General features: G+C 36.4%; 1 protein-coding gene across 1 annotated transcript in view; it reads right to left on the bottom strand.

The window, feature by feature from the left end:
- Positions 1 to 242: 242 nt before the first annotated feature.
- LOC107676602 (pecanex-like protein 2) overlaps positions 243 to 13,102 on the bottom strand; it is a 28,993-nt gene continuing 16,133 nt past the window's right edge. Inside the window, 17 exon segments of the mRNA XM_016471181.1 lie at positions 243 to 1,328; positions 2,533 to 2,954; positions 3,047 to 3,207; positions 3,965 to 4,239; positions 5,257 to 5,478; positions 5,578 to 5,722; positions 5,817 to 5,920; positions 6,107 to 6,340; positions 7,410 to 7,663; positions 7,741 to 7,956; positions 9,319 to 9,377; positions 9,773 to 9,902; positions 10,430 to 10,538; positions 10,705 to 10,882; positions 11,770 to 11,911; positions 11,997 to 12,147; positions 12,259 to 12,351. Of these exon segments, the coding sequence (XP_016326667.1) occupies positions 1,191 to 1,328; positions 2,533 to 2,954; positions 3,047 to 3,207; positions 3,965 to 4,239; positions 5,257 to 5,478; positions 5,578 to 5,722; positions 5,817 to 5,920; positions 6,107 to 6,340; positions 7,410 to 7,663; positions 7,741 to 7,956; positions 9,319 to 9,377; positions 9,773 to 9,902; positions 10,430 to 10,538; positions 10,705 to 10,882; positions 11,770 to 11,911; positions 11,997 to 12,147; positions 12,259 to 12,351 (3,033 nt within the window). The 3' untranslated portion in view covers positions 243 to 1,190.

Genomic DNA, 13,102 nt, shown 5'->3' with positions numbered 1-13,102 from the left:
ATTAATTATAATACTGCTTTTGTAAAGACATTCATACATAGGCACAATGTCTATTTATTTACAAAACAATTTTTAATTATTTAATCATTCATTTTAGATCAAAACGGGTCATAAGAAAAACATCTGTCAGATGTGCTGGTGCAACTTTTGACTGGTACTGTATAGAGATATATATAATAAAATGAATGAGGACAAAATTCAGATTCTTTTTCAACTTTTTTATTCAAATTGTGTTCATGGGAGTGGATTTTTAGGTTTTGGAGATCTCCCTATTTATGGGAGCATTATAATTTGCAAATAATATTAAAGGGCTAGACTTATCATGAAATATTTGATATTACAACACATCATACAGACTTTATCACATAATAAATATACTGGAAGCCCCATGTTTCCTATAGTAAATATGCATGTTTTGCTTTTATCAACTACAGTTCCAGATCCATGTAACTCTTGTAGTTCTTGGAGGAATTATTGAATAAAGTTGTGCTTGCCATACTCAGGGATGTAAAGATCAATTTAAAAACAATCTTCCATGGGCCAATTAATCATCTTATTAATGGTAAAATATCCGAGGAAAAAGTGCATATAGCATGTGCCAAATAGTGAACATGGCAACTTTTAGTTGTTGTTTTTTTACAGAAAGAAATTTTTTCTTGTCACTGCTTTTAATGCATCAGTAACCAGTTCAGAATCCTTGTAGTGCTTGTATGTTAATATATACCAATGACACATCTGGATCACAACACGTTTCAAAACAGCACTGTGCAAGAAAACTACTATGTAACCATCCCTGACACTTTTTTTTAGTCACGTGATCTTACATTACTTAGGCAACCGTTCTTATTTTGCCACTATAAAAATAATCACCGCTGTCAGTGATGGTGTTCATGAAGTGCATACACTCAAAGTGCAAATGTAAATACTTGTAGCCATCAGATTCCACCATTTAATCTCAGAGATGGACAGTAACAAGCTTTTGCCCACTCTCATAAATCTTTTTTTTATAGCCATAAACATTTTTTGCCTGTTCATGTTTTTTTTTTTTTTGGAAGAGCGGGTTTTTCCCCTTATACTTACATTTCTACACATGGCAGATTTTTTGTTTTAAAAAAAGACATCTGTATGTACATTACTTGAGGGCTTAGGAGTAGGACCATGCTGGGCTGAGGCATTTGGTGGTTGTGGCCTCATGTGGTCTTCTCCTCCGGAGCCTCGTGGAAGGCTGAAGTGGAGTCGTCTTGGCTCTTGTCTGTGCTGTGGACCTTGGGTCCTGTGGCAATGGTGGAGGTGGCATCTATGCTCTCATACGCCTCTGATGCCCACTGCTGAAAAGAAAGAATTAAGAATTTCAGCAATAACTTTTTACTCTAAATTCCAAATCTGTAAAAGTCACTTTTTTCTGACACAAAAATAGAGAATAAATATAAAAAGAAAAACAGGTTGAAAGGAGAAAGAGGGAAGAAAAAAAAAATAGGTTGATTAGGTACATTCAGGGTCCAAAATTAACTTAAAAAATGCATTATATTCAAATAAAAGATGTGAAACCCTATTAAAGAAAACATTTTTCTCAACTGTTTTACCATGAGAAGTTAACTCCAGACCTTGTGTAGTTATATCTACCACTCAAAAGTTTTGGGTCATTAAGATATTTAAATGTTTTTGAAAGAAGTTTCTTATGTCTCATTTATTTGATTAAAGTAAAACCAGTAATACGGTGAAATATTTTTACAATTTAAAACAACCTCTATTTTAATACATTTGAAAATGTAATTTGTGATGGTAAAGCTGAATTTTTAGCAGCGATTTCTCCAATCTTCTGTGCCACATGATGCTTCAGAAATCTTTTGTAACATTACTTTACTCTTTACTGTCACTTTTGATCATTTTAATGCATCCTTGCTGAATAAAAGTATTAAATTCTTAAAAAAAACAAAAAAAACTGACCTCAAACTTGTGAACAGTAGTATATTATAAAAAATGTATCCACCAAAACAAAAATATGAAACTGAGACTAGCTCATTACTGTTCATTACAGATGTCAAATAATGATCTTTTTAGGGACATAAGTGCATTATTTAATTAAAAAAAAAAAAGTAAAATGCAGATGGATGGTGGATATGAAATATTTACTGTCTGGTACATTTTTTTTTTCAATTGAAGTTCATTTTGGACCCTGGGTGCATAACATTTTGAGAGTTAAATAAGGCAAAGAAGTGAAAGAACACCGCAAATTGATTAATTTGAATGATTAATCTGAAATGTTATAGTGTGAAGTGTTATAAACATCCTTTTTTTCTAAGTTATAAATCATTTTTAAGTGTTTTTTTAAGTGTTTCACTAGCCTCTGCTTTATATGTCTAGATTGTCTATAAAAACCTTTGAATAGGGAATTAGCATGTGGTGAAAATTGCCAAAATCCTCTGTATATTATCTGGAGGCTAATAGCAGTCCAAGCTTTTGTTTCTTGAAAATACTTTAACAACATTTTTTGTATATCATTGTAAAAACACCTCAAAGACATCATCTCACCTGTGTTGCACGACTCGAGCGACAGGACGGGCCCAGGACGATGTTGACAGAACTTGAGGACTGCGTATCGCTGGTGTTCCCCCCCTCAGCTGCAGAGAGGCCCGAGATGACCAAGCCACTAGAGAAGCTCCGCTTGCCAAACAGTAGGCTTAGTGTGGAGCTGGAGGAAGACACCTGGCTGGAGCGATGCTGACCTGTGGCTGAAGCCAGAGGCCCTGTTGTGGACAAACGAGGCACCTGGGAAAAGACGGAGGCAATGGAGGAGGTGTTGAAGGACAGCTGGCTGTTGGAGAGGCGCTGCACCAGTCCGGGGCCTCCAGAGCCCGAGCCGTGCTGGCTGTCCAGGATGGGAACCGATCGGCTGGTGACAGGGGGCCGCTGGCCCTGAGGTTGCACTGAGTGACTGCGATACTCCCGGTGAGCTGTGGGGAAAAATATTATTTGAACTAATATGTTAATTTCCTTACAGGCTTTAGGACTACAAACTGTACAGATTCATATAGTATGTTCTGACCTCTGTGGTGTCTGGACTGGGAGCTGCGTGGGCGGCCGTGATAAAGGCTCAGGCTCTGGGATGTGGTGGAGTTATGATTCTGACTTAAGGAGGAACCAGCACAATCCACATCCTCCATGTTCATGCCACTGTTACAGCTGGTAAGGTTATCTTTCCTCACTCTAGAAAGTGCAAGGAAGGTTTAGAAAAAGACCTTTTCAGGCTATAGAAACAGAGAGGACTTGTTAAAGGAATAGTTAACCCAAAAATGCTAATTAGCTGAAAGTTTAAGTTCAAACAGCTGATTAAAACATCACAATAATCCACAAGTAATCAACACAACTCCAGTCCAGCAGTTAATGTCTTGTGAGCTGTGTATTTTTAATAAATCAATCATTAAGGCATTTTAACTTTAAACCGTCGTTTCTGGTTTATGAGTCCATAATCCATAGTAACGCTTCTTCCCCCTGTTGTCCTCTTACATCAAAATCCACCAACAGACTTGTTTAGAACTTCTTTCGCTTAATTTGTGCATATTTCTCTTCTGATTCAGGTGAGACCGCTTTTTTGACGGAAAAAGCAATATTACGGATAGAGCACTCATACTTTGGCCCGGAAGCAACAGTTTGAAGTTTAAAAACATCTTGATGGATTTGTTTCTAACAAATACACAGCTTTTCACTTCAAGATGTTAACTGATGGACTGGAGTCATGTGGATTACTTGTGAATTATTGCTATGTTTTTATCGGCTGTTTGGACTATCATTCTGACGGCACCCATTCACTGCAGTGGATCCATTGGTAGATAAGTGATGCAATGCAAAATTTCTCTAAATCTGTTCCGATGAAGAAACAAACTCATCAAGATCTTAGATGGCCTGAGGGTGAGTACATTTTTAGCAAATTTTCATTTTTGTGTTAATTATTCCTCATACATACCGAAACCACCTGGAACGCAGCCAGGTGCGAATGCTCTCCAAACTGAGAGGGTCGCCGCATATGTTCCTGATCTGCTTGTGAGTTCCCGTATAGGAGGTGGTGAGTGGGGACACAAACATGGGGTAACCCAGGGGCTGGTCACAGGAGGAGTTGATCATGTTTCACAGAGCCTGCTTTGAGTTCTGGATGCTTCCACGCTCAGGATTGCGGTTCCGGAGGAAGATGAGCTCCTGCTGCTGACCAGCCCACAGCCCTCGCACACATTCTTTATTTATCTGAATGGATAAAAAGAGTTTTGCTTCTGTTGTATACATTATAAATGCCTTTGTCACTTTAGATATGTGTACTTTTTGAATAAACGTATGAATTAATAAAAAAAATGTATTAATAAAATGTTACTTCAAAAATGTTGAAGTTTTATATGTATATAATAATATTAGGGGTGCAACGTCGTAGGTGATCCGTGATCCGAACGGATCAAGCTGCACGGTTCGGCACGCATGTGATTCGTGGATTAACTGTTAAGTTTAACCACCATAGAGTTGAAGTTTATCATTTGCACATGTTTTGTCTTGCCAGTTTACACATTCAAGCAATTTTAATTCGCACGCTGTTTTCTGTGCGCTCAGCCGCTACCGCACACACACGCAGAGAGAGAGACACCGTGGGAACAGCGAATTGATTCCTTTTTCACATACACACAAAGTTATGTTAAAATACCTGTTTTGGCAAGTATTCTAGTAAACACAGTCGGTTATGTCTTAAGTGAACGTAAACAGCTGAGAAAAAAAACGGATGTGTGTCAGTATTAGGTTCGTGCATTTGGTCTTAAAGAGACAGCAGCCAATAAATTACCTGTTTCTGTCTGCTAATCAAATAACACCACAGCTGTAACAGAGATTAATCTGTATTTAACTTGTGCAGTGAGCACTATTGTGTTATTTTACACTTAATTATTACATTCCTGCACCTGAATGCTACTGTTCCTGACTTTATTTGTAACGTTAACTGTGTTTTGTTGTATTCATCTATGCTTGTAATTTGTGTAATTGCTCTTGTTTTATTACTAACTTTATTAAAGCTAGTAGTTTTGCTGTGGTATAGAAGTACTTAAAGTAAGCTTTCACTAATGGGGTTTTATTTATGTATTTATTTATTTTTTCGCTGATCCGAAAAATGATCCGATCCGTGACTCAAAATCCGTAATATGATCCGAACCGTGAGTTTTGTGATCCGTTGCACCACTAAATAATATATAGTTTTATATATATAATATAGTTTTGCTCTCTTGCCTTTATAACTTTGAAGATGAGATGTCGTTTGTAGAGCATGTACTCATCCACGCCTTCATCCACCATGTGCCGGAGCGTGAGCAGGGTGTCTCGACTGGACAGTACCGCTCTTCTCCAGGCGGGGTCGCTCTCGTGACATATCACTAGACTGGTTCTGTAGTTGCTTATGGCCTCGTAAAGCACGGCAGGCTCCTCCGTCTCCTCCAGGCTTGTGAAGTGGCCCTGTATAAGTCAAATTATTGAGATACTTAAAGGTAAATGGGCTGTGAATAGTCAGTCATGTTGTGTCATATCCAGACATGAGACATCCAGTCATCTCACCTGGTGAAGTTTCAGACTCATTCTCACGGCTGGGGCCACCGCCGTCTGTAGCAGGTCCATGTCAGCAAAAACCCATTCATCCTTAGCAGCAATACGGAAGTCACCTTTGAACAGCGTGTTGAAGCCATAGAGGAATGACTCCAGACTGCAGCGGAAATCATTGAAACATGAAATCTCTTTTTATGGCAGTACACATTATCTTTGTCTTAATATGACAACACTAATGTTGAGAAGTGTACCTGTTAGATCTGTTATGTGCTGCTGTGCTGAGGGATCTCCTTCCAAGCACAGATAGAGCAAAGCACAGAGTAACTAAGGGAGAATCTTCATCGCTGTCTACTGGCTGAGGACAAAAAACGAAACTTTAGATTTAAAGAAGTTTAGATCACCTTAACAGTGTATAATTGCAAAAAGAGCTCAACTTTCCTTCCAAAGGTAATTCTCAAGTTTTGCACCATTTACACTGTTTTTTTCCCTTTACTGTATCAGCCTTCAGTCACACTAATAAATGTCATTTGTGTCTCCTCACCTCCTTTAGTTTGTTGGCACAGTATTGGATCCACTCCAGGTAGACGTTACAGTAGCTGGCTCTGGTGACCCCCTGCAGACAGTGGACATAGTCCTCATCAATCTTCATGCTGAACACAGCCGGGTCCTTCTCAATATGATGCCATTTAGTGTATGACTGCAGGGCTTCCTGCATGGATTGGTCTTTAACCCATATCTGCAGCTTGGGGCTGATCACCAGGTAGTAGATGATACTCTGAAGATAGAAATGATTGAAAATACAGAGACATGAGTGCCATCCATCTCACTATATCATAAATAATAAACCTGCCACAGTAAATCAAGGACATTGTAGGAACTTCATATGTATAATATGAAATTTATCTACACAGAAATCATGTTTACATTATATAGACAACTTGAGAGATAAAGCAATAGGACATTATTACATTGTATAAAGGGGTATGAATCGGTTCAATAGAAAAAGTTCTCAAACGTTCATTCTACTGTTGATGTGGATGGAACTGACACAACACTAAAATACTCTTGACAGTGTTCCCATACTACTCATTCAGTGGTGCCACAACACTGCTGCTGAATCTATAGTGCGAAACAGACCGATGCCTAAATTAATCAGTTGTTTTTAGCAAATAAAAGACATACAGTGCAACTAGTGTAGTCTCACTCTTGAACAGTCAATCCTTTTGAATGAATCAAACACATAGCTTAAAACGAACTGTGAGACTTAAGTTACAGAAAGCTGGAATACACTACATGACTTTTGCACAGATTTTTGCCCTGATTTACTCTGACTCTGAAGGAGTCAATGCTAGTTGCTGAAAGTCAGAACTGGTCTGCAGATTTGAGCATATTGAACATGTTTGATGTTCTGAACTGATTTTAGAACACATATTGTTTATAATTTGTCATGCGTCACTTGTGTGACCCTCAGTTGTTTAGTGTATGATACCCATTTTTCTCAGCAAGTTTATGATACCTAGTGCTGAAAGTCAGATTTTTTTTTTAAATGATTGTTTTGCATTTATGCTTCTAAAAAATAATTTTAAAAGTCTGTGTAAACACTTTTTGCAAGAATGGTTTTAAATGTTATCTCATCATTTGGCTATGAAATTTCATTTATTTTTTCCAAATTTTAATTCTTTACAGCTATTAAAAGAGCTGTTAATTAAATTGTTAAGAGTGATTTGAACCAGAACAGTTAAATTCTTTACAATTCTTAGTCATATATACCAAAAGTATACTGAACTACTACAACTGCTTCATTTATTCTAAAATATAAAGTCCCACAACAGTGTTGCTGGTACCTTAAGGTAGTAAGTGATGAGCAGCTTGCGCAAGTCATAAACTTGCAGCATGGTGGCAGCGTTGTTCTCACTGATGCTGTAGCCCTCCAGCAGATACTTAGTGGTGGTCACCTCCCAGGCCAACCAACGGAGGTTAAAAGCAGCATTGCAGGACAGCACATGGGGCAAATGACCCGGCTCACAGCAACAGCAAGAATCATCCTCCTCTACACCCTCTGTGATGGCCTCCACCTCCCGCTGCTGACAGTAAGTACCTGAGGAAATGAGACAGTCACAGTGAGGAGAGGGAACATTGACATCAGTGTGACAATATAATGTTAAACCCATTTACCCCTGAACTCCAGGCCTCGTAGCTGGAAGGTGACCAGACCGTTGCCGACTTCGATGAGGTGAACAAGTACATTAAGGTAGTCAGAAGCCAGGATGAAGCAATCTCCAGCACAGTAATTCCCCCAGCGGCCCAACATCAGGTCTCCACATATAGAATGCTGCAAGGAGCGTGTCAGGTACTCATAGAAGATTGAGTTGAGGTTGTTGTCATCACAGCCTATATGGTAAGCATATAATGACTGAACATTTTTATTTAAAAATGCATGAGGAGATTGTTGTGTCTTCAGTAATAGCAGTGATATGGCATCCTAAAACAACATCTGACATACTTTGAACAGTGTTTACAATGAAACTGAACCTTCATGAATTATCAAATCAAATCCTAAAAGGATAGTTCACCCAAAAATCAAAACATGGTCATATTTTACTATGACTTTCTTTTGTGGAACACACAATATTTGAAAAATATTCTGGCACTTCTTTTTCATATAATGAAAGTGAAATGTCTGTCAAACTCCAAAAGAATAACAAAATAAAATAAAATAATTGACATTTCACATCAATGACTGACCAAATGTTTTGTGAGGTCACTACATTTTATTTGAGAGCTATAGTGGACATCAAGATTTTCAGTGAATAAAAGATTTAGTTTTGAAGTAAAACTCTAAAACATCATAGAATATAATAAGCTTATAATATTAACAATTGAACATTATTGATAGGAAGTGTATCTATTTTATCAGTTAAAAAATGTAAATTACAAAATATAAAATAAATAAAAAACGAAATAAATGTGAAATATACTGTAAGTAATATAAGCATAACATAAATGGATGTAAATAAAATATAAATAAAAGTGAGTAAAAATAATTATAAAAAATAATGACATTTAAAAAAAAATTAAAAGCCAAAGTACTTTAGAGTGTCTTTAATGTGACCGCCTTTAGAACTGCCCTGAAAACAGTATTTTTGCTAATGTTCTCAGCAACTGCATATAAGCATGTAAAAAAACACAAAGCAATAATAAAATTTAATAATAAAACAGCTTAAAATGCTGCATATAAAATAAATAAATAAATAAATAAGATAATAAATCAGTGGTTCTCAACCAGAGGGCCGAATAGGTCTTAATTATAAAGTATTAATTATCTTAATAAATCTTAATTAACATCCTAAAAAAAATTTTAAAAGATGCACGTTAAACTGACATCATATTTTTTTATTTTTTTATTTTTGTTACAACAGAAGTACTAGAGGTACAAATCAGCTTAACATATCAGCGCCTTTGAATACTGTTCAAGGAGTCAATAAGGTTGAGAACAACTTTACTAACTTTACTGCTTAGAAGACTTGGAATATAGTGTACAAGTCACGTAAACACTTTTACGACGCTTTTGGAGCTCGACACCACCAGTCCTTATTCACTTTAAAGTTTAGAACAACATGAGGGTGAGAAAATGACACTGTTGTCTCTTTTGGATGAACTATTCCTTTAACACAGATGGGAAATTTTTTGTACAGTTTTTCACAGCAGTCAACTGTTCAGTGTGTGTGACGTATAGATGAAGACAGTATTTACCAGTCTCTTTGTCAACCTGAGACACCAGTCGGCTGTTGGAATTGTCAATTCGTTTGGTGCTGAAAAACCAAAAGAAAAGTTCATGAAGTGAAATATGCCAAACACCCCATTTAATCTGATGCCTGTGCATTAAACCATTCAAGTTTAATATCAACAACAGAAACATTCTGTCATCACATTTGTGTTTAGAAACGACATCAATAATTCAACATAGTGTGGTTTTCTCTCTGCTACTACAGACTGTTGGACTTCAGATAAAGGAACGTTTGTCCCAGAGCCAAACATGTCCATCCTCAACAGCTGTTCTCAACACAATAAAATATGCACTTGTTCTTTCTAGTGTCCTAGAAGACAGAAACACACACTCAAGTATGCAGCTGGCTGAAAGTGCATTACGTCACTCTTGAGGTTGAATGCGTATTTCATGTATACGTGGAAATAACAGGCATCTTACTTGTAGTTCCTCTCCCAGAATTTTACAGGCCGTGGATAAGAGGTGATAAAAATGGCGCTCCCGAGGAAAGGGCTGAGTGGTGTGTAGAAGAGCGTCGTGATGAATGTCTGCAGCAGCAGCATGGCAAAGTCTGAGCTGCTCCGTCAAGGATAAAACTAAATATTTGCAATACATTTGGAGGTACGATGCGTTTAGCATACTACCACAGTTCTTTAAAAGTGCTGTAATCGATTTCTTTCCCAACTATCTCACACTCTAATAAGTATCATGAGAAATCACACCTGACTCAGAGAAGGAAAATACATTTAAACAAATTTGATATTATTACCATTTCAAGCTTTCTAAACACTGGCTGGAAATCATGAGATCAATCACAAAATATGTAATTCTGATGGAAAAAAAGGAAGTGTCAACATGATAAAAATAATCGTAAATATTTTGCAGATATATATAGTTATGTATATTTATAGTTGCCTTTATGGTATTTAAGGAAGTAGATCCCTCGCAAGGGGATCATTATATTTCTGTGGCTTAAAAAAGTTTGAAAACTCCTGGTTTATAGCACCTTTACTTAAACAGATTAAAATGATAAATGAACATAGTACTCAGAATGTACTACCAATATAAACACTCAAACTGGACAGATTGTAAGGATATGAGGTACAGCGAAGGGTTGTGCAAAAGCATGAAATGCACTGCCCCATGCTATCTGCCAGGGGGCGATATATAACAGAATGAAGTGCAGCTTGTGGAGAAGATCCCAAAGCTGTTGACAAAACAAATAGCTGTTATAAGAGTTCGCAAGACAACAAAGGCAGTTATTTTGGTACTAGTTACAGACTTTAATTGTATTTTTATTATGTTACCTGTTTTACAGAATGCATCTACATGAATACTAAATTAAAACAAATGTGTAGGACTTTGTTAATGACCTTGTTGAAGACGATGGACATGAGGAAGAAGTTGAGCAGGAATGTCTCTGAGGCACTGCTGCAGTCAAACTCAAAGAAGATGATGGTGAAGATGAGCGTGAAGAACTGGTAGCTGGGATTGCAGAAGGAGGCACGAAGAAGCTTCATCCCAGCAACTGTCATCAACAAGACATCACAGCTGGAGCGAGACACAGACACCTGAGCCACTCAGGTGCAGAGGCAGCATACAGCCAAGCACAGCAAAGACCAATCAGGGAGGCTCTGACACAGGTCTGACGCTAACTTCTGCTAACACCACCACAATGTTCAGTAAAACATGTTTTTTGTGTACTTTACCAAGTCTGCTCACCAAGGCTGCAATTATTTATTTAAAAAATACAGTAAATATTGTTGTGAAATATTATTACAATTTAAAATAACTTTTCTGTTTTAATTCATTTTTAAATGAATTCATTTATACGAATCTTCAGCAGCCATTACTCTAATCTTCAGTGTCACACGATCCTTCAAAAATCATTCTAATATTCTGATGTGGTCCTCAAAGACATTTTTTATTATCAGTGTAGTTTTGTTGAGTTGCGTAATATTTTTAGGAAACAATTATGCATTTGACAATTAAACATTATTCTTTTGATAAATAGAAAGTTACAAAGAAATGCATATATACAGTACTGTTCAAAAGGGTTTTTTTGTAAGATTTTTTTGAGACTTCAAAAATATTTTTTGAAAGAAATTGCAGGGATGCATTACATTGATCAAAAATCTTTTACATGGTTACAAAACGGTTTCTGTTTCAAATAAAACACTATTATGGTTTCCACAAAAATATTAAGCAGCACAACTGTTTTTAACATAGATAATAATAAATGTTTTTGAGCACCAAATCAGCATTTTAGACTGATTTCTGAATGAGACCCTAACTGTATAAATACATAAGCATTATATAATGCTAATGTCATTATACAGTTAGGGTTGTTTAATATAAATTATGGGAAGAGTAAAACATATATATTTTTTTAAATATCTGTGTTAAATTGTCAACAAGAATAGGGGAAGGATACTTACTGTATTCCTAATTTCTTTCGATGGCTGAGGGCAAAACCATCGTTAGTAAGTGCACTGAGGACAATGGCTGGGTAGACGATATACTTCTCAAAAGTCAACAGCCCCACATAGAGACGCTCGAACCACATCAAGTGCGCATCCTCTGAATAGATAGTATACTAAAATTAATTAACATTAATAACACAATGTATTAGAGCAGACACATTACATAAGTGCAGGGAACTGACCTCTGGGTTCAAACTGTGAGTACTCCTTACTCTTCAGCACAGGATGAGAGATCCACAGCCAGGGATGGTGTTTCCGTAACTGAGGGATGAGATAGTGGGTGACAAAGCCCACAGTGGCTGCTAATGCATACAGCACTATGGACACAAATGGCTGCGTTGGATGAGAATCAAACTGTTAGTTGATATGTAAACTGCAAGCTTCTTTGAATATGTGGTCATTGTCTCTCTGTGTATAAGAAGTTTAAAAGTAAGACAAATGTACCCGTAGAGAAAGGAAAACTGTGCTGGCTGTTATTGCAAAGGTCAAAACTGAGGCAAGAATACAGACAACCAGATCTGACAGTAAAATCTCTTTCTGCAACATAAAATATAAGTCATAAATGATGATTAATACAAGATTCCTTAGATGCAAAAATTACAATTCCACTCAAAAGAAACTAATACTTTCATTCAGCAAGGAGTCATTAAATTGTTCAAAAACAATAAAAACAAAACAGTAAAGACATTTATAATGTTACTAAAGACTTCTATTTCAAATAAATACTGTTCTTTTGTACTTTCTATTCATCAAAGGATAAAAAAATGTATTACGGTTTTCACAAAAATATTAAGCAGCACAACTGTTTTCAACATTGATAATAATAAGAAATGTTTCTTGAGCAGCAAATCAGCATATTAAAATGATTTCTGAAGGATCATGTGACACTGAAGACTGAAGTAATGATGCTGAAAATTCAGCTTTGCCATCACAGGAATTAGGGATGTTCATTTGAACAGGTTAACCGACCGTAAGAATTTTGACTGATTAATACAATCAGTTAAAAGGTTTAAAAAGTAATTTATTTATTTTTAAGTAATTTATCAAAATATTTAAAAAGTTTTGCTGCATGGTTGAAATACGCTACACGTATAAAAAAAAAAGAAGCTTTTTTTAAAGGGAAAAAAAACATTACGTCTAAGTCGCATTTTATTATTTCATTCAGAAATAGGCCTAATGCGACACGAAATGTTTACAAACATTATAATAAACACTGTAAACATAGCTAGGCTATTTTAGTTCCCCTCACTCCACAACAAATCCTTTCAATTAACAGTATTTAGAAAAG

The sequence above is a fragment of the Sinocyclocheilus anshuiensis genome, unplaced genomic scaffold (genome assembly GCF_001515605.1).
Source record: "Sinocyclocheilus anshuiensis isolate Anshui unplaced genomic scaffold, SAMN03320099.WGS_v1.1 scaffold204, whole genome shotgun sequence".
NCBI classification, from domain to species: Eukaryota; Metazoa; Chordata; class Actinopteri; order Cypriniformes; family Cyprinidae; genus Sinocyclocheilus; species Sinocyclocheilus anshuiensis.
Note: the sequence above shows the minus strand (reverse complement) of the source record. Positions and strands in the feature narration are given on the sequence as shown.